The sequence below is a fragment of the Phaethon aethereus genome (genome assembly GCF_964289735.1).
Source record: "Phaethon aethereus genome assembly, chromosome: Z".
Taxonomy (NCBI): domain Eukaryota; kingdom Metazoa; phylum Chordata; class Aves; order Phaethontiformes; family Phaethontidae; genus Phaethon; species Phaethon aethereus.
In genome coordinates this window covers 12,266,205-12,285,700 of record NC_138577.1, presented here as the reverse complement: position 1 = coordinate 12,285,700, position 19,496 = coordinate 12,266,205, and the positions used below count along the sequence as shown (strand labels likewise).

The following is a 19,496-nucleotide window of genomic DNA, read 5'->3' as shown; positions in this document are numbered from 1 at the left end:
AAACCCAGAGTGGTGGTGGATCTCTATGCTTGGAAATTTTCAACAAACTGAAAGGGGCCCTGAGCAGTCTGGTCCAACTTCCAAGTTAGGCCTGCTATAAGCAGGGACTAGACCTCTGGAGGTACCTTCCAATTCTTTTCCCAATTTAAGCCAATTTCTTTGGCTTAAATCAATATGCAGAAAAGGTGCTCGCAAGGTGACATAAGTACAGAACATAACTCATCCAAGGACCCAGATCCCAAAAGTTTCAGATTCTAACGTGAAAAAGTTCACTTTTGTCTGCTATATTTAATATTATATTTGAAATAAGAAATGACCTAAGCATAGCGCTACTAGTCTTTAAGAGGAAGAATGGCTAATCCCAAATCCAAGTAAAATTATAGTGACAAGGAAAACGCTCTTTGAAGATCAAGAACTGCATTAGCCTAACTCCAAAGAGGACAAATCAGTGGTTCCATTACTCAAACTTCCTATAAATGCCTTCAGCAGCACCTGGGAAATTAGTGACTTCAATGGACTCTATCAATTGCCACACAGACATGCAGGACACAAACACTTTCACAAAAACTCATCCCTTCTCACATCATCAGAAATCTTCAGCAGGATCCTTGGGCAGTACCTTTTTAACAGAAGACTGCTCAATTAAAGATTAATGAAGATTTTAAAGTTTTAAAGGTGCTCACACAAACTGTTTAGATAGCTGCTTAATTCCAGCTCTTTGTCAGACATTACTTTCTAGACTTTGAGGAAACCAGTGATTCAGAGACAGGCAGTCTCTTCCCGCTCACACTAAGCCCCATAAAGAGCAGCTGTCACTGCCAAGCCTTCCATTGCCAACACGTTTCATTTTCTAAATATAAACAGTCACGCCAATTAGTTACACTGATTATCTGCACTAAAGAACACACGAAATGCATCTTACGTCATGGCCTGGTATATTGATTCAATGCCGTAACGCATTGCAAATTCATCTACGATCTCTTGAGCTGTCTCATCAAAATACACCTTCCAGGCATCATCTCCTTTGGCATCAGGGATCTTCACCACCCCACTCCCTTGCACATCTGTGAGATGGTGAAAGAGGTTCTGAAATACAAAACAGGAATGAAATTACAGGTGAGGCTGCTGAAACCTCCAAGTGAGTTTCATGAAGATCTTGGAACTGCTGAGAAGGTGACACTAACACGAATTTCCTTGCTCTTCTCCCCTCTTATTTCCCCCTACCCACTATGTATTTTTCTGCTTTTACCTTCTTTTCTTCTCAAGTGCTCCTAGCTGAATTTTTTGCATGCATACCTATACAACTTTACCCAGCACACATTGTGAATGATGCAGAGGAGTGCTTCAATGCAGTGAAGCCACAGACTAATTAGTTTCCTGCAACCTACACATTCCTGTCCTCAGAATGAAATGCCTTAACGTGGACAAGCTATTTAAACTAGATGACATAATAGCTCTGTATCAGCTTTGTAATTATTATTATACAGCAGAACAGTCCAAACAGATTTTTTTTTTCTGAAAAGGACATCCTTAAGATCACCCCTAAAAACTAGACACTTGCATTATTATTCAACATAACCTTTCACTTTATCTAACACTGCAAAGGCTTTCAGCTACCATTGCTGTGCAGAAATTGCACATTCAGTTCAGTGGGTTTCTCAGTAATCCTCAAATTCATGTCACTTACAGATTCATCAGCCTTTCAGACAGCTGGCTCCTGGAAGTAAGGGATGCAAAAGTCTAATGATCTCATTAGGAGGTAAAGGCCTCTGCTTTACACTACTATTTTTCCTGATTAAATTATTCTAGCTGTAAATCACCTTCATTTTATGAATCACAAATGAAAGAAAGTGATACTTAAAAAAAAAAATCTTTGCAAAAAAGGGCAGCAAGTCATCATGCATGTTCAGAAGGAAAAAACTTAAATAGCTTACTAAATAGCTTACCAAACAGAAGCCACCACTGAATTAAAAGACAATAAATATGTATTGAAGAACAAAACACAGCCTACTAAAAGAAGCCTACTGATTTTTTCCTAAGCTTCATACCTGTCTGTTCCCTGATAAGGCCAGGAGACACCACAGGGCTCCATCTAGCCCAATGGACGGATAAATACATTATTTTCATAGCTGAACATTCCTCTCTGTGATACATCTGCCCTTCTTTTCTAATCTGAATTTTCTTAAACCTCACTGAACCTCAAGATATTCTTTTATGTCAGGTGCAAGGGGCTTTGACTACTCTTTCTTATTCAGGCACTTACAGTCTGACTCTGCTACCGGTAGTCTCTTTGATAGACTTCACCATGCTTCTCTGAGAGACAGGGGTTTTCCTTTAGTCTTTCTCACAAGTCATCTTTGGATTTCTCTCAACTTCTGCAGCACTGCCTGCCCAGCTTAGTCCACCCTGAGACAGGTCAGTACCCAGTAACCGCAGCTTATCTTCTGTACCCCAGTAGTTGTTCACAGCTACACACCAGTGCAGCAGTACAGAAGAATTTATAACACCAATATCTGCATCACTCAACAGCCAGAGTCAAAGCCCTCCCCAGATCAGAATTTACTCATGAAGCATTTTAGTATGCCTTCTCTAAAGAAAGACATACTACAGTACATGCTGAAAACATCACTCAAGGAAATTCAGAGGTTTCTCCACGTTAAACCCATGGGGGGACTCTGAGCTGGACCAATGCGTGATCTTTGCCTGTCAGCAGCACAGCACAACTGTGACAGTGCAACAGACTGAGCCAGCCAGCCCTCAGTGCAGGGCAGACAGTCTAAAGCCTTCTTGCCCTTCCTGACAAATGCAGGTCTCATGATTCAGCATGTTTCCAGGCCTGGGAAAGAGGGAGGGAAGAGAGCTCATCTAAGGCAAGGATGAATGTCTTGAGGAAATAAAGGTCAGAAAATTGCTTCTTCAAGAGACAGAAGGGACATGGTGATGACTGAGATGAACCTGCTTCTTACCTCATGAAGGCAAGTGTACTGAATATGATATGGAGCCACCTTCTCCTCGCCTTTGATCTCCACGCTGATTTGCAGGCGAATAGCCCCAGAGACTGCAGACTTATCTGTTCGCTTCTCTAGAAAGAAAAATCGTCAGCAATTACACGCATTTTTCATGTTCAGAGCACAGCCATCTTGGGGTAAAAACATTGGAAAAGAAACTGCTGAAAGCTCAGGCTGAGCTTGTCATCAGAGTCACCATGGAGAAAACTTCTCACTTTTTTCTTTCAAAACTTTGAAAGACTGACTGTGAGCTATTCCTTCTGTCAGCAAATGTGCTATAGGGTGCCTATAGGGTTCTGAGCTGGTCAGCTGAACTAGAACCACCAAGGACATATCCGTTATCTGAGAACAGGGCTGACTGACGTGGAATTTGTTCCTGACTTCACCACAGCTCAGCTCCTAGGAACTGCTGGTTGTCCCTACCAAGATTTTGGACCTCCTAGGATTATTACCATGCCTGTCAACTCAGCACCACCTGGCTACTTGTCAGTACTTTCTACAACGTTCTATTTTGGCCACTTGGAAAGGTCTCAACAACTTCCCAGCCCAGTGCAGTGCACTTGCAGGTCTTAGACACTGGTAAATGCTTGTGTCAGCACAAAAAAAGGGCACTGGACAAGAAACATGTCTGCAGCACAGGTGGAATCCAACCCTGCTTTAAGCATTTACCCACTGTACGTTCCAATACCTGACAGGGAAACCCATTCACCTTTCTGACATATTATACTCCTCCTCGTCATTTTAACTTGGATCAAAGCTTTGCAGCTGCTCCACAGCACCATCGTATGCCCTTGGAAATTATGTGGGGTTTTTTCCCTTTCTTGCACACTGCCCAGATGCACCCAAGTGTTCTTAAACATTCCCAAACTAACATGTGACATGTTTTCAACCCCAAAGGCCTGCTCACCAAGGTTGTACCACACATCCATTTCTCCACTCAGAGTACGAACTTCAATTATTGTCTGCCCCAGGAAATCATCTGACTCGCGTTTCAATCTCTGCTTGACACGAGACTTGATGTCATCATCTTCATCCCATACTCGCACCTTGATCCGGTCAGAAGAATTATGGCACTCACTGCAAACAAGACAAACACAACGTTGAAGAGCACATAATGCAGCCAACATTTATATGCTACATGCTTCACGTTCCTCTTGACCCACTTGTCCAACAGTAGAGGGATGCATAAACAAAATGTAAACAAATGCCTACTTTTAAAAAAATGGAGTGTCTGATGGGAACTACATGACAACTTTTTGGTGCAGTCTAAACGCTCCTGTGACATGGTGGATACTGCACTTCAGATGCATGTTGAAGAACTGCCCTGCCCTGACTGCAATCAACAACTTCAGACTTGCTAAGTGGCTGTGACTCTCCTGCTCGTCCTCACTCTCAGCAGCAGCTCCCTAAACCTGGGAATTCTCTTCACTGCTGCTATGTTTGCTGGGAAGCCCACAAAAGCGTGGTGATAGCTAGGCTGGTCAACTCAGCCTACACACCCCAAAAATGCCAATGAGCATCTCACTGGTTTTGGACAGCTCTCCCCATCAATGATCTTCAGTTCAGCTGTAGGTGTTAAAGGCTGCTTATGCATATGGAGGATCTAGGATAGCACGGTCAAGGCCTATGACAAACACCTTTCATGCTGTTTTCGACTAAAAGATAAATAGCTCAGCTGGAATTAGCTCTCTTATCTCAAAATAGTCACAAAGCAGTAGTGTATTAATGTACAATACATTACAATCAGATGACACAAATGCTGCCTGTGCATGGGAGAAAAGGGTGGGATACAACAGTTACACAGTTGGTATTTAATTACTAGAATTGATTCTGTCTATTATTCACAGCTCAGACTGATACTTTGTGTTCTGGGCAGATCAATAAAGACACTTCCATTTAAAAATAGCAGTTTGCTGAATCAGCACCCTCCAGCTTAAGGCACACACAGAATTTGCAGCCTCCCCTTCTTTTTAGGTGTTCAGATACCTTTTGTAGATACAAACAGGCTCCTGGATGTCAGAGGTGGGAAGAAGAACCTTGTTATAAGAGCTCTGCTCATTTACAGGGCATGCAATACAATAAAGCAATTTGCATGCTCATATAAGACCATGACAAGGGTGATTACTCACCATAACCACTACAAATGTCTGCCCTCAAGGAAATAAAACCTATGAAAACAGGCAACTTCTGCTGAAGGCCTGTTTTCTAGCCTTTTTAACTTTAACATGCTGCATCTGTTGCTAAGCAACAGGGAAAAGGAAGAAATGGGTCAGAAGAGATCTGCTAAACCTGGTCAATAAGATGTGGCAGTGACTGGTATTTGCATTCTCCCTACCAACAAATCATCTGGGCTCCTATTGCCACTATTGTGATTCAGGACTGCGTAGCAGACATCCATGCAGCTCCTACCAATTTTTCCACCACAGAGGAACAGCTGAGAATTATACAGAGATGAGTTAGAGGCAATTCCGGTCAGTTCTGATCACGGGCAGACAGCCTCATTGCTCTCTGCCTTTGCAATCAAACCTGTATTTAGAGGTTCAATGTTTCTTTCCTGTCTTTATTCTCCCCTTCCTCCTCCACTACTTCAAGGATGTCTTCCTTTAACAAAACTATGCAGCAAGCATTCACAAGCAAGGAACACTTGGACTGTTGCTCTTTGTAGCTCTCAAATTTATCTGAGGGCATTGCCATATCTATCAGCAGCACAGCATAAGCATGTAAAAGAAATTCTCCGATCCTGACACGCTGCACTAATGTACATCCTGGCAGTACTGTAGAGGCTCAGGGTTCAGAAATGCACCAGTGCCTAAAAGCACAGATTGGCACATACTGTCACTTACAAAGCACCTGGCTTTCTCAGACCTCACCTTTTGGCATGCCAGTTCTTTGTTAGGACCACGTTGATCCTCCTTCTTCGCTACCGATGGTCAGAAACTGCTCTTTGCTTTAGGACAGCATTTACTGTTTAGACCTAAGGCTACCTTAGGCGGTACCACATGCATCATCCCATGCTCCTGGAGTGGCTGGTTACCATCCTTCACTTCGCGACAGCAGCATAACCCACTACTAAGTGTGTATCCTGGTTTTGGCTGAGATAGAGTTAATTTTCTTCCTATAGCTGGTATAGCGCTCTGTTTTGGATTTAGTATGAGAATAATGTTGCCAACACACTAATGTTTCAGTATAAGCACTGCTTAGCCACAACTAAGTCAAGGACTTTTCAGGTCCCCATGCTCTGGCAGTGAGGAGGTGCACAAGAAACTGGGAGGGGGCACAGCCGGGACAGCTAAGCCAGCCTGGCTGAAGGGACATTCCATACCACATAATGTCACGGTCAGTATATAAACTGGGGGGAGCTGGCTGAGAGGTGGTGACCGCGGCTTGGGAACTGGCTGGGCATCAGTCAGCGGGTGGTGAGCATTTGTACTGTGCATCACTTATTTTGCATATTATTATTATTTATTTTTTTCTCTTCTCTTGCTGTCCTATTAAACTGCCTTTATCTCAGCCCATGAATTTTACATTTTTTTTCGATTCTCCTCCCCATCCCACTGGGGGTGGGGGTAGTGGGGAGGACTGAACGAGTAGCTGCGTGGTGCTTAGTTGCCAGATGGGGTTAAACCATGACAGTGCTACAGGAAACTTTCCAGTGGCATTTACTGAGATACTGAAGCTTCTATTTTACCACACCTTTCTCTGTTGTTTTTAAGAGATTGATCAATTTGTATTCCTTATGCTGCTCCCATGCCAGAGACGGAGCCTTATTACTTGTTCACAGCAGCTGAAAGCCTTTGGTTGGTGGCTTACTGATAAAACATCACCACCTAAGTCTGCAGGAACCACAGTCCTTGCTTTTGGTGAAGCAAGACAGCTGTGTCAATACCAGTTCACCTTCCAGAGAGCACTGCCAAAACAGACTCATGAATACTGGGGGACTTGGGCCTGTTAAGTGGTAACAGGCTTTCTAACTAATGAGAAATAGCTTCCAAATTGTGACAGCATCACGACACCATAAGACTGTGGCTCACAAGCTCTGCTGCTAGAAGCTTTCCCCTTCATTAACAGAGGAGCTGGTACATTTCTAAAGATGCCTGCCCCACTTCTCACTACATTTTTTGTGAAACTTGATTTACTGTGTGCGCACATACATCCATTCAGTCTCCCACAGCTGAGCTCCCCACAGCTTTCCCAAGAGGACAAAGAGACAAGAAACACTCTGTGGCTCCACTGCAAGGAAGAAACTACCGAATAATTTTAGGCCTATTACAGAGTGTGAGAGACTGCAAACCAGGTTCCCTTGTACATGGCTCAGAAATTGCCTTTTTTCTTTTATATCCGTATTTTCCTGGTGTTTGCAGTGGTGCCATTTTTATAAAGAACTTACTTCTACACTTCAAGCTACCATATAAAGTAACAGTTTCAGGAAACAGCACACAAAATCTTTTATAAAAATTAAAATAAAATAAATTGTGATTTTTTTTCCATTAAATTCTTCTGCTTGAAGCCAGTGGTTGCAGGAGGCGTGGAGGCAGCTGAGCCTGGTTCTGCCTGGTTCTGCTGACTTGCTCTCTATCCCAGTATCTACCTCCATCTATTCTGCCATGTTCCCTTCCACCCTTACCCAGCCCCAAACTACCAGTTCCCCACACACATGTCCTGCACTGCCAATACTGTGGCCTCTTCCCATGCCCAGCTAGCAAGTAGGCTGAGGGGAAGCACGTGAGCACATGAAGCTGCAGTGAATTCTGATCCACACACACAGTGGCATGCCCACACACATGCTAACTGGTATATTGGTGGCTAAACAGAACACACAACTGCTGAATTTACATTATTGTGCCTCCCACAATGAAGTTAGTAATTTGTATCCTTCTAATCTAGCTCTTCCACCAAAAAATTGTAGAAAGTGATTCTTAGCTTGAGACCTCTGCCCACCTGTAAAGGTTGGCCCAAATTGGCTCACATGACACCAGCGGTCTGGGACAGCTTACTGCATGTGCCTCATCTCCTCCAAAAAGTGGAGAGAAAGGGAAAGGAGAAGTGTCTAAAAATGACCAGAACACCACTTTTGAGACAGTGATTCATACTTTGAAACAAAAAAAACAATGACATTTGTGCTGAATTTGGTAATCATTTGCTGCTTGTGCTAACAACAGTTGCAGGACTGTTACTTAACCTCCACAAGAATGCTAAAGCCAAAGTCATAAGCCTTGTTAAGTTGTGGCAACAGTGAAAGTTTTTGAAAGTTCTGCCATAAGAGACACAAAGGTATACCTACAAAACCTTGTGTCCAGTGGTTCTCAAAATTATCTCTATCCACAGTAAAGTTCATAAGTTTAAAGCACGGCGCGTACCACATCAAAAACCTATAACCTTCTAAGACCATTAGCTCATGTTGCTGAACATACACTCATAAAGACAGAGTCTGCTAAATTACCCATAAGGGTGAAGGTCCATTTGTATCATATCCACATGAATGTTTCTTCCCAATCAGTTTCTCATCTCAAGAAAGCTGTTATCAACATGTTAGCCATGTAGGACACACCAAGCCTTCAGTTTCATTTATAATGCTACAGTGAGACCTAGACTGTGCTCCTTTAAAATACATTGTGTAGACTGAAGAGGTGGGACACCAACACAATCCTATGACTAAACATGCCCATTTTACATGAAGATGTTTCCTCAAATAATGTTGTTTTCTTGTATTTTCTGCCTGAAGAACAGGAGGGCCCAGAGGCCCCAGATGCAGCCAGGACTCCACTGTGCTTGGCAGCTCCCAGAGGAGAAGACAGCCCCTGCCTGGTAGAGCTGACAGGCTAATAAAGACAAAAAGCAACAAGTAGCTGTAGCAAGAACAAACAATGGAAGTGAGGGAGCAGAGGCAGCAACAGCATTTTGCAGATTTAAAAGTAGGCCAGTCAAGCCCTGAATTAAGTCGTTTTGGTGCGTTTTGATATTAAAAAAATATTTATGGTTCCAAGAGTCTAGTGACTAGCTATGTGGCCATATTCTGTGAGCAGTTTCCCTTCTGCACCACGGCAGATGCAGCTCTCAAGAAGGGCCTGTAAAGTTTCACGGTCCAGCACAGGGGACATTTCATGCAATGGTAGAGAAAGTGCAGAGGTGCTTGCAGAAATAATGGATGAGAGTGCAGGAGGGGGGAAAATGCACAGGAGAGAACAGATAGGCAAGACTTTAGGACCTGTGATCATTTTAGGAGTAAAATTTTGTTTGTGAGGAGCAGAGCTTCAAAGAAAAGCAAAGCAATTTTCTGGAAAATGAGAAAGAATTTGTTCACAGAATCATAGAATCTTTGGGTTGGAAGGGACTTTTAAAGACCATCTAGCCCAACCCCCCTGCAATGAGCAGGGACAGCTTCAACTAGACCAGGTTGCTCAGAGCCCCGTCCTGGAATGTTTCCAGGGATGAGGCATCTACCACCTCTCTGGGCAACCTGGGCCAGGGTTTCACCACCCTCATTGTCAAAAATTTCTTCCTTGTATCTAGTCTAAAACAACTGTATCTAGTTGTAGCAACCAGTATGAGAAAGCCCAGTAAAGAGTTATAACAACATACACAGAGGGAGCAGAAAAAAGGCTGTCTATGGGAAATGGTCTGGCTGAAAAAGCAGAGAGATCTGGATGTGCTTCAAATTAAGTGTCTTGACATGGCAGGGTCCAACTGGCAGCTCTGTTGTGCCAACTTCAATGGGAATGGAACACAGAAAACTTCTCAGGACAGGTTAATTTTTAAACAATGCCAAGTCTCCTCTATTAGGGAGAAAAAAGGACAGTGGAGAAAACACTGAAGGCAAAATCAGAGTGGTAAGAAAATAAAGCTAAAATCCTCAGCAATTTAGAAGTTAAGCACAACAGCACAATAATAACACGCCCTGAGATCCAGCTGTTGCTGTCTAAGAACAAAGAAATGAGTTTTCTGTTCCTACTAGAATGAAGCTCTTTTCTTAGGGGAACAAGTACAATCATTTTGCTGTTACCCAATGCTACAATACCAACTGACAAATTAATGGTGCAGCTCTCCTAACTACAAAGAGCAGATAAAGTCATTCTGAGCATTACATCCTTAGCTAGATTAACTCAGCTGCCCAACAGACACTTGCCACAAGACATCAACTCTGTGTTCAAATTGAAGTTTCACATTGGTAAGTGAGCAGGGAAACAAGCCGGATTTTATCAGAGTACCAATTTCAGCATCTGCAGTACCTGGAGAATAAAGAAAGCAAGACAAACTGAATGGCACCTGCCATGCAGCGGATGGAAGGCTGAAGGTGCAGAATTACACTGACATTTATAAACACAGTGGTCTCAGAAGGGTAAGGCTAAAAAAAAGCTCTGGAACAGTCACATATAACCACAGAGATAACTGAAAGATGCTGAGCTTGGTAACAGGCTCAGCAGCTGAAAGTAAAATTGAGGAACAGAATAGAAGCTTTTGGGTGCCAGCTCAGTGGTTAGCTATGCAACAGCACCATTCCCAAAGGATTAACAGGAATGGATGTCATGTGGGGCTTGCATGGCCTAGTAAAATACTGATTATCTGCTAGCAGGAGGAACTGCATTTATTTTAACTCAGTTACTCTTCTGCAGTATGAAAGAATAAACATGACTCTTGCAAACTGTTCAGTGACAACGTAATCTGTTCCAGGCAATGATTTCACACCCACCATTCAAAGCTTCAGACACAGCTGTACTCAGACAATACAACTTCAAGGGGATATTACTGTAAAATGAACGAGTTGGTTTTGTCCCTAGGCCAAGGAAAACAGCAAAGTCCTGCTTGAATCCAGTAACTTCTCATGCTCACAGTCATTGAAAACTGGGGTGCTTCCTGAAAAATGGTACTGACTAGCAGCCTCCAACTGAACCCAGGGCTCGCCCTTTAAAACAAACTCTTTGCTGCGGTCAAACATTTATTCTCATAAACACGATCTGCCATTGTAGCCTGTTCAAATGGATGCTCAGCTTCAGCCTTTACAAGTAAGATTCTAGAAAGCCTGTATTTTCTACTGATAGTCCAAAATATGTCTAGATGGGGAATTAAATGTCCAGTTCTAATTGTAATGAATAGTGCAAAAACATCTTCTCTCCAATATTACCGGTCCATTTCCTAAGGAAACAAGAGTTAAGCAGACTTGTTATCAAAGCTTCCATGTTCCACACATTTTGTGAAAAAAATCACAGCTAGATGGAGAAGAGAAACCCATACCAGCTGTCATCCCTGGAAAATCTACAACCACCTGGCTCTCGTGTACCAACCAATCCAGACAACTGAGAACCAACTGGAGGTATGACACATGCTGCCTTTTGTGCAGACAGAATTAAGGGCATACAAAGAGAGATGAGGGCACAGAGGAGGAATCTACAGGGCAAAGTAGGCTTCCTATAAACCTGCTCATCATAGCTGTAGGAAAGGGATCTGGGATTACTGCAGAAAAGGAATGGGATGTAAAGCAAGGGAAGCAGGCTTCCTTGCTCACAGAACATTTCCGCATTGCAGCAATGGCTGGCATCCCCCATCAAGCTTCCTCCTGCCAAGCACCATATATGCAGAGTCTTTGCATCAAGCCTGCAAAACTTTGAACTGAGCAGAAAGATCAACCCCTTGTATTTTCATAGGTCTTCAAACTCCAATGAAAGATACAAAAAATCTCTCTATAACAATGTGTTTCCTAAAGCTGAAGATGTAAATACACAAAGACATAGCTTTCAGAAAGAAACATGACCTGCAATCACTTGCTCAGACAACATGGATATGCCCCAAGAACTGGTCATTAATAGTGACGCAGGCTAGTAGTGACCTAAATAGCACTTATAATGGAAACCTGAAGTGTTTTCAACATTGTCTTTTCTGAAATACAGTTCTAAATCTGGACTTCTCAACTGGGTCAAGCCTACCACAACATTTTTTTCTGAAAATACATAAAAGAGGAACAAAGTCATATTTAAGGAGAGGTATTTAAGTTTTCCGGAGGTATTAACTTTTCCATCCACCACCGTATATAAACACAGAAAAACTATTTGAAATATGTTACTGCAGCCTTAAAATTTTTCAAACTTTTTAAAGTTGCTTTTAATAACGTTACTGAGTCTGTGGAAAGAATTGTATCACTCAGCTGCACATAGTCTGCCTCAATTCATACCATGGATTACAATAGCAACACAATAGTTATGATTGATGCATGCATATTTCTGGCTCCATATACAACCTTTGTGAAGACGCTGAATTGTGTTTGTATAAAAGACTTGGGGCACCTAACGAGCACCAGCTACAAACAAGTTTGTCCAACAAGCCAAACAGAAAAGGAACAGCAATTGCTAATCCACGCATTAGTTACTGACCTGACCTCTCTCTACTCACAAATCTTGTGCCTACTGAAATCTTTCAGTGTTTTGAACAGCAAACTCTTCATATTTTTACTGCATGGTATGCTTTCAGTAACTACCAGCACACCTGGTGTTACACCACTGTAACAAATTAACTTCATTCTAAAAAACACACCATCCCCCCTCAACCCTTTATATTTGACAATCTCTTGATTGTCCTGACAATATCTTCTAAAAAAGCTTGGTATGCAATGGGTATTTTCGGCCTGCATATGACGATTTAAATTTCCATTTGATTATGGGGTAGAAAATTCTATAAATTTTAAGAGTTGTAAGCTGAAGAAAGATCCATAAATGCAAAAAAGGAAGATGGGCGTGTAAAAGATCAGTGCTGCATACACTTCTAAATGACTCCCTCGTCATAAGCATAAGTTGAGCTAACGAAACAACACATTGATTCCACAGCACTGAATGCTCTCCTGCCATTGATCTGGACACTCTGCTCACTTCCTTCATCTCCTCCTGCTATTCCCAGGCAATTAAAACAACCACCTAGACATAGGCAAGATAGTAAGTAGCATCAACTCTAATGCCTAACAGCATATTATCTGCTGAATCACAGACATGGCGATAAAATTTAAACAGTGTCACTGTTAAAACTGTGACATTTATCACATTGCGCTATCTATCTTTAAACACAGTATTTGTTGAAGGTCCTAAAATTAGAAGGGAACACACTGCAAATACCATAGTAACTACTTGGCATGGTAAATGAAGGTCCTTAAGGCTCCCACACAGACTTACTGCTATTGTGACTAGAGTTATCCAAACGGCACCTAAGCATACTTACTACTTACCAAGCAGTAATGTTACCTTGGATTAAACTAAGAATAAAGCCAAGGGCTTACTTGCTCAAAATAGCACCAAGAGTTGTTTTGACATTAATGAGTAGCTCAAAACTACTTCAAAAATAATTTTGTCTGCACAGTGCTTTGTAAAGACAAAGTTGGGCTGATACGAGCCTGATTTTAAAACACAAACAAATTTCAGTTTGCAGAGAGAGCTCTCCCTAAGCACTTTAGGAAAAAAAGGGGAAGAAAAAAAAAGGAAAGGGAGAGAAGGGACAAGGGAAGAGCTTACATGTTAAAGGAAATAAAGATGTTTGAGGTTGAATGAGATCACTCAGAATCTTCAGAAAACGCTTGCTGGATTTCATGTCTCAATTTTGTTTTATAACATGTTCGATGATAAATTGAGGATGCTGTTTACTTATTCAATAAAAGCAGTATGGAATAATACATTCTCCAGCCTTCTGATAACAGTCATTATCTAAAGAATTGTGCCTCCAGCCTTTGCTTTCAAATCAGACATGGATACATCACTCACCTTGAAAGTAGGTAGTCCCTCGAGTTATTGTTGCACTGATTTTCCAGAATTAAAAGGGAAGGTTGTAGTGTCACAGATAAGTGACAGACAACTACCCACCTTTAACATCTGTTGGTCAAACAATGGTAGCAGGTCACAGGAAGTTTGCTTAGTCTTTTACAGAAACTTTACTCTTTTATATTACAAAGAATTTTGAAAGTATGTCTATTAGCCAGGAAGAAAAGTTGCTCAGTTACAGATTTTCCTTTCTCTTTAGCTTTCTCTAAGAAACATCAATATAAAAGTGTTCACAGAGCAGACCATTTATATATACACAAGTCAGACAGATGAAATGGACAGGTGTGCACTACGTACACTGTTAAAGACATCAACCCTCCAGATGCACACATACAATGCTGAGCAGAAACAAAACCATCATAACCAGAAATAACCAGGAACAAAAAACCATCATAACCAGAAACAAAACAGGTGGTGTGGGAATGCATACTGACAGACAACACTGAGCTGTCAAAGCACAGGTCATACAAACAGGAAAAATAGGGCTAAGAGCCCTTGTAAGAGCACTTACAAGTAAAACTTCTCTTCCCAAACAGGGTTCAGATTCCCAAAAATCGTTTTTGTCCTCTTCTTTGTTTTACCCACTTGAACGGTTACATATGGATCGCTGGACCCAGTCTTGTCTTTGGCCTGCAGACCCTGAGCACACACCACTGGATGGAAAAGAGAAGGGTTACCATCACTATGCAATACGACAATATATCCACACACCACATGAAGCAGCAGCTCAGAATGGCCAGAGAGTCAGGAATATCACTCATGAGAGCTTTTCCGATGAGCCTCAGCTCATGGCACGCTACATCGCCTGGGGCAGGAGTAGCTCCACCAGCTACGTGCGCACTGAGCAGAAAGAGATACAGGTCAGAGAAGCCCTTCCTCTCCAGTCTCTCTAGCTTCACACCAACTCTCTCTTACCTTAGGCTCCCAAGCGTGGCCAAGAGAACCCATGCGTCCCTCACTTACCTGTGATCGTGATCTTTGCTGACCATTTTGAGGTGCCATCAAGCACACTCTGCTTCACTGTTTTCATCTGCTGTGCATGTGTCAATTTGCTCTCACAGAACACATCTCTGATCAAGTCAAAGATCTCTGGTTTGTTCCGCTCCCGGATTTTCATGCGATCCTTCATAGCCATGATGAAATTCTGGGTTCGGTCTTCAGCTCCATGCTTCGAGCTCTTCTCTGCTGCTCCTGTGCACCAGAAAGTACACAACATTCATCAGAAACATACAAACACAAAATCATGTTTCACTGAATCTGGACAGCAGGATCAAAGCCATGAGCTACCCTCCAGATGATGGCTCTTCCTATTGACTTATACAGTCAGACCCCCTCCTTCCCCCCATTTCAACATACACACAAGAGAATCTGGACAATCCAGAGCTGTGAGGGGATAACGGAAGGGGAGTACCCAGATTCCTCTATAACCTGGGACCAGGTTGCTCTCCTGACAACAGGCCTAAGTTTAATATCCTTGCAGCTAAGGGTGCCAGAAATGAGGTTTGTCCTTTAACAGCAGACATCAGCATGCCCCTTCCTCTCAACACCTTGCTTTGAATAAATAAATCCCTGCTTGGGCAAGTGCTAAGAAGAGCACACAGGACCTCCGTTTCAAAGAGTATCTATGAGCTTGTCTCAATGCTGCACCTCAGCACCATGGAAGAGCAGAAGTTCAGATGAGCTGACAGAGTCAGCATTTCCTACTGATGTGTGCCACACGACTCCCCATTCAGCACAGAGTCGCTGCACAATCTGTGTTCCATTCTTCTGCCTGGAATCACCGTGCCTGCATCAGATATCAAGCTGGGGGCATCCAAACTGCCTCACTGGATTCCATGCTATTTTATCAGTTTGTAAGGAGACAACTCAATCCATTCTTAGAATGGCATAGGCAGAGTAACTATAACAAATACCTGTAAGGTAACAAATTCGATAGTTAAAAACTCGGGCCATCATAAGCATGGAGCACTAGTACAGTATCTAGCAGCTGGAAACACAAGACTCAGGCATAGTGACTGTACTACACAGGTAGTTAACTGTATCTGGAAAATCAGAGGCCTCTAGTCACTTGCATAACTCTTACAGACTGTAAAAGTTCGTTTAACTATGAGATGAGAACACTCTTGCAACCAGTTACTCCCTAATCAATTTTGACAGTCATGTTTCCTGTCAAAATTCAGCCACTGACAACTGTGTCAGATGTGAGGCATGTGTTACTGAAAGCACTGACATGAGCTAACAGGGCAGACAAACCAAGGTGTGAAACGAAAAGCAGGAACCCAAGACTGTGCTGTCTCTACACGCAGTCTGCATCAATTTCAATTTACAAAGTTACTTCAGGTACAAAAGTCCTGTGAACACATTCAGTCATAATATTTCTGTTTAGTTTAATATGCTTTTGGGTATTTTTCTTCTCCAGGATAGTTTGATTAAAGTAAGCTTTGTCCTAGAAAAATTATCTTCATTCAGGTGTTCACCAAACATTAAATTACCTTAAAAATATGTACTAAAGCAGGTACAAGTCTGTGCAAAGGGAGCCACCAATCACAAAGATACATAAAACTGTTTCCTTCTGTAAGAAGTGGGCAAATATGGTATCTGGAGCACCTTTAATATGGGCATTACAGTTTTGCATATGAAACAGTTTCAGCAGGTAATGACCAAATATGAATAAAGTTCTATGAATACACACACATAAATGTCCCCCAGTAGTACAACATAACAGGCAACCTTGTTAGCAGGCTCGACAGGGTGCCCTGTGACTAATGCTGCCTGAAGACATCCATTTCTAGGGCCTTCAATCAAACACCTTTCACCATTACTAAATTCACTTCAATAAAGAAACAAAACTCAATTATAACTTCCACCATCCAAACCACAAAGAATTTAAACACAGTTTGGAACAGACTGTGACTGCTGAAGTTTCAGAAGTTCATTAAGGACACTGCATACCAAAGGGATGCTATTAAAGACCTGGGTATAAAACAAGCCGTAACTTCACATTACCTGGTAATTATTTTTTCATTTTACCTGCTAGAGGCTTGATGTTCAGTATTTCATTTAGCACAATAAAATGTATTTGCCCCAGAATTTCCTATTGTTGGCTTAAGATGAAATGAAATCAAAATACTGGAATTAATTACACAGTCCCTGCTGTTTCTACTCACCAGTGATGAAGAACTAGCACCACCCAAAGTAATGTCTTGTATCAGGCAATCATCTAGCTGTAGACTCAACATTTATTAAAGGAATATGAAACCGAAATGATACCAGCGGCTATACTTTGAACTTCAGGTAAGAAGTGCTATTCAGCTTTCACAGAACTGGGTCTTCTGGGGAGGAAGGTGGACTACACAGCTACAGAAAATCCTTGGGAAATTGGGAAAGGCCAAACATAACATTTTGCCTTTCCTAGCCGTAATTCTGAAATCTGTGGTGATCTAAAGAAAGCAACCCTGCCTTGACCTTTCTGACTTTAAGGAAATTAAGAACCAAACATTAGGAGTTAATATTGTTCATGAGTGGAGGGATCTATTTCAGAGCCATTTTCTAAATAAGTTATTAGCCAGGCAGCTTGCAAATATAAATGTTTCACTGTTCATCACTGAGACCGGACAAGAGTTATCACAGTTCCGGGGTCACATGCTCTGCATCACTGCCTTGATGCAAGCACTCCAGGGGCATCAAGTGATGCTTTAGAACACTAACTTGGACCAATGGAGGAATTCGACTTAAAAACACGTTTAACATCCGCAGCATCTCCAGAGGCCTTGCATTGTGTATTTATCCCTCTGCAAGGCTAGCAGCAGCGTGGGGCGCCCTGGGCTGCAGGATGTGCAAGCCACGTCACAGTCATCCCTAGAGAGCCCTCTCTTTAGTCACCCCTAAGGCTTGGCTCTGCCTCCTGACTTTCAGAGGAAATCCCCCATCTCCATCCATGCTGCTCCCTGACCTTGCCCAGGTAATTCACCCAGGTAAGAATGCTCCATTATTCCTTTCCTGGGAAAGGTGTCTCTCTCCCTGCAGAGGTGGCACTTGAACTGCAGTGCAAAAGCCAGAATCAGACAGACACCTTATTTTAACAATATGGACTAATAAAGAACAGACAAACCCTCTGTCTCAACAACACACTATTTCTTAATTTTAAGACCTGCTTGTTGGTATAAAACCATTAGAGTTTCCAAAACAACCACGGGGGGACTAATTATCTATAATGTATGTGATATAAACCTGAAGCATGTCACTAAAATGGACGGCAGAAGGTGCTTTTACTGCTGTTGGACCTGAATCATGTTTATTCAGCTGCAAAAGGAAGGCTTTGGCCAGTGGATCAGTTTTTCAAGTAGTCCTGTAAATGGCAATAAAAAGGCACAGGAATATAAAAATGCTGTGTACAGTATCATACAAATGGTACTCGGTTTTCCTTGTCTCTTCCTCTCTAGGACTGTGAGTCGATTTATGACTGGAAATAAAAAGCAAATATGTCTATATTGGGAATTGTATTGATACAGTTATTAGTAAAGCACCAGTGCTGTTACCCTATGCTTTAACATGAAAAAGTCAAGAAAGCAACACTGGCAGGATAGAAGACAGCTGTTCAGTAGGCGGATAATGCTTAGAAATGATGTATTCTTGAAACTTAAAATAGATATTCAAGTTTCAAATAAAGGCATCCTTCCTCCTTCTGGGCAAATATTTTCCTACATAGGATTCTGGGAGCAAACAATGTTCATCACCATGGTATCTAACCGTCATTCAACCCAGAAGCCAAGACAATTATCATAAGAGTGTCTTAATTGGTCTCACTAACAGTCCACTCACTGAGCCAGTCTCTGGATTGCAGTCTCTGAATTCAGAGTGCAACACACACAAGCTTCTCATGCAAAAAGCAATTTTAATTACACAATTGTCATCTTCAATTTCCTTTACATCTCTACCCCACATAATGATACCTACCACAGTCACACTGGGTGCCCTCACAGAGCCTCAGCTCACAGCCTCTGTATCTCCCCTGTTCTGATGCTGAGCAGCTTTCAAACAACACAGTAAGTAAAGTTTTTGTTTGTTTGGGTTTTACCTTTCTACACACTTCACAAGTTTTGAGCCTGGTGTACTCTCAGTTGTTTCCTCTCTGTTTCTTTAACTCTGCATGCTGAAGTATCTTGTGTTTACATTTTGAAAGAAAATGTGCAAAGCAAACATCTGTAATCCAATGAATAAAATAACAAGTTCTCATCTAATGCTTTACCATATATGAAAAGCAGAGTAATTCCCAGTTGTTGCTTCTATTCCGTAAGAAAAGCGCAGACTGCTTTCAAATGCCATCATCACATCCCACAGCCCATTGCATAAGCTTATTTAATTCCAACCAGAGACAGAAAACCTGCCCCCATGGTTATTCTTCAGAGTTCCTGAGACTCCCTGTTCTCATGAAGTTGTCTTCTACTTCCACCTTTAATTTTCTTACAGCAAATTTATTCCATTTTTTCTATTGTAAACAGTAAGCTTAAACAGACTGTCTTCCTCCCTGCTTATCTCCCTCTTTCCCAACATAGTTCAGGCATAAACAAGTTCAAACAAGGATTAAACCAATTCACAAGCCATGACTGCTAGCTATTAAACATAGCAGCTACTGTTCAGAAAGGCTTTAAGCCATGGACAGCTGCAAGAGTTAGCCAGAGCCATAGGAGCTCTACAT

At 42.0% G+C, this 19,496-nt stretch overlaps 1 protein-coding gene across 1 annotated transcript in view; it reads right to left on the bottom strand.

Moving 5' to 3' along the window:
* Nucleotides 1–19,496, bottom strand: part of LOC309415350 (protein unc-13 homolog B-like) — a gene marked incomplete at both ends in the record, with an annotated part of 220,582 nt that overhangs the window by 60,570 nt on the left and 140,516 nt on the right. The window contains 5 exons of the mRNA XM_082012849.1: nt 923–1,086; nt 2,967–3,082; nt 3,916–4,085; nt 14,310–14,451; nt 14,762–14,989. Coding sequence (XP_081868975.1) covers nt 923–1,086; nt 2,967–3,082; nt 3,916–4,085; nt 14,310–14,451; nt 14,762–14,989 — 820 coding nt within the window. The remainder of the gene's footprint in view (nt 1–922; nt 1,087–2,966; nt 3,083–3,915; nt 4,086–14,309; nt 14,452–14,761; nt 14,990–19,496) is intronic.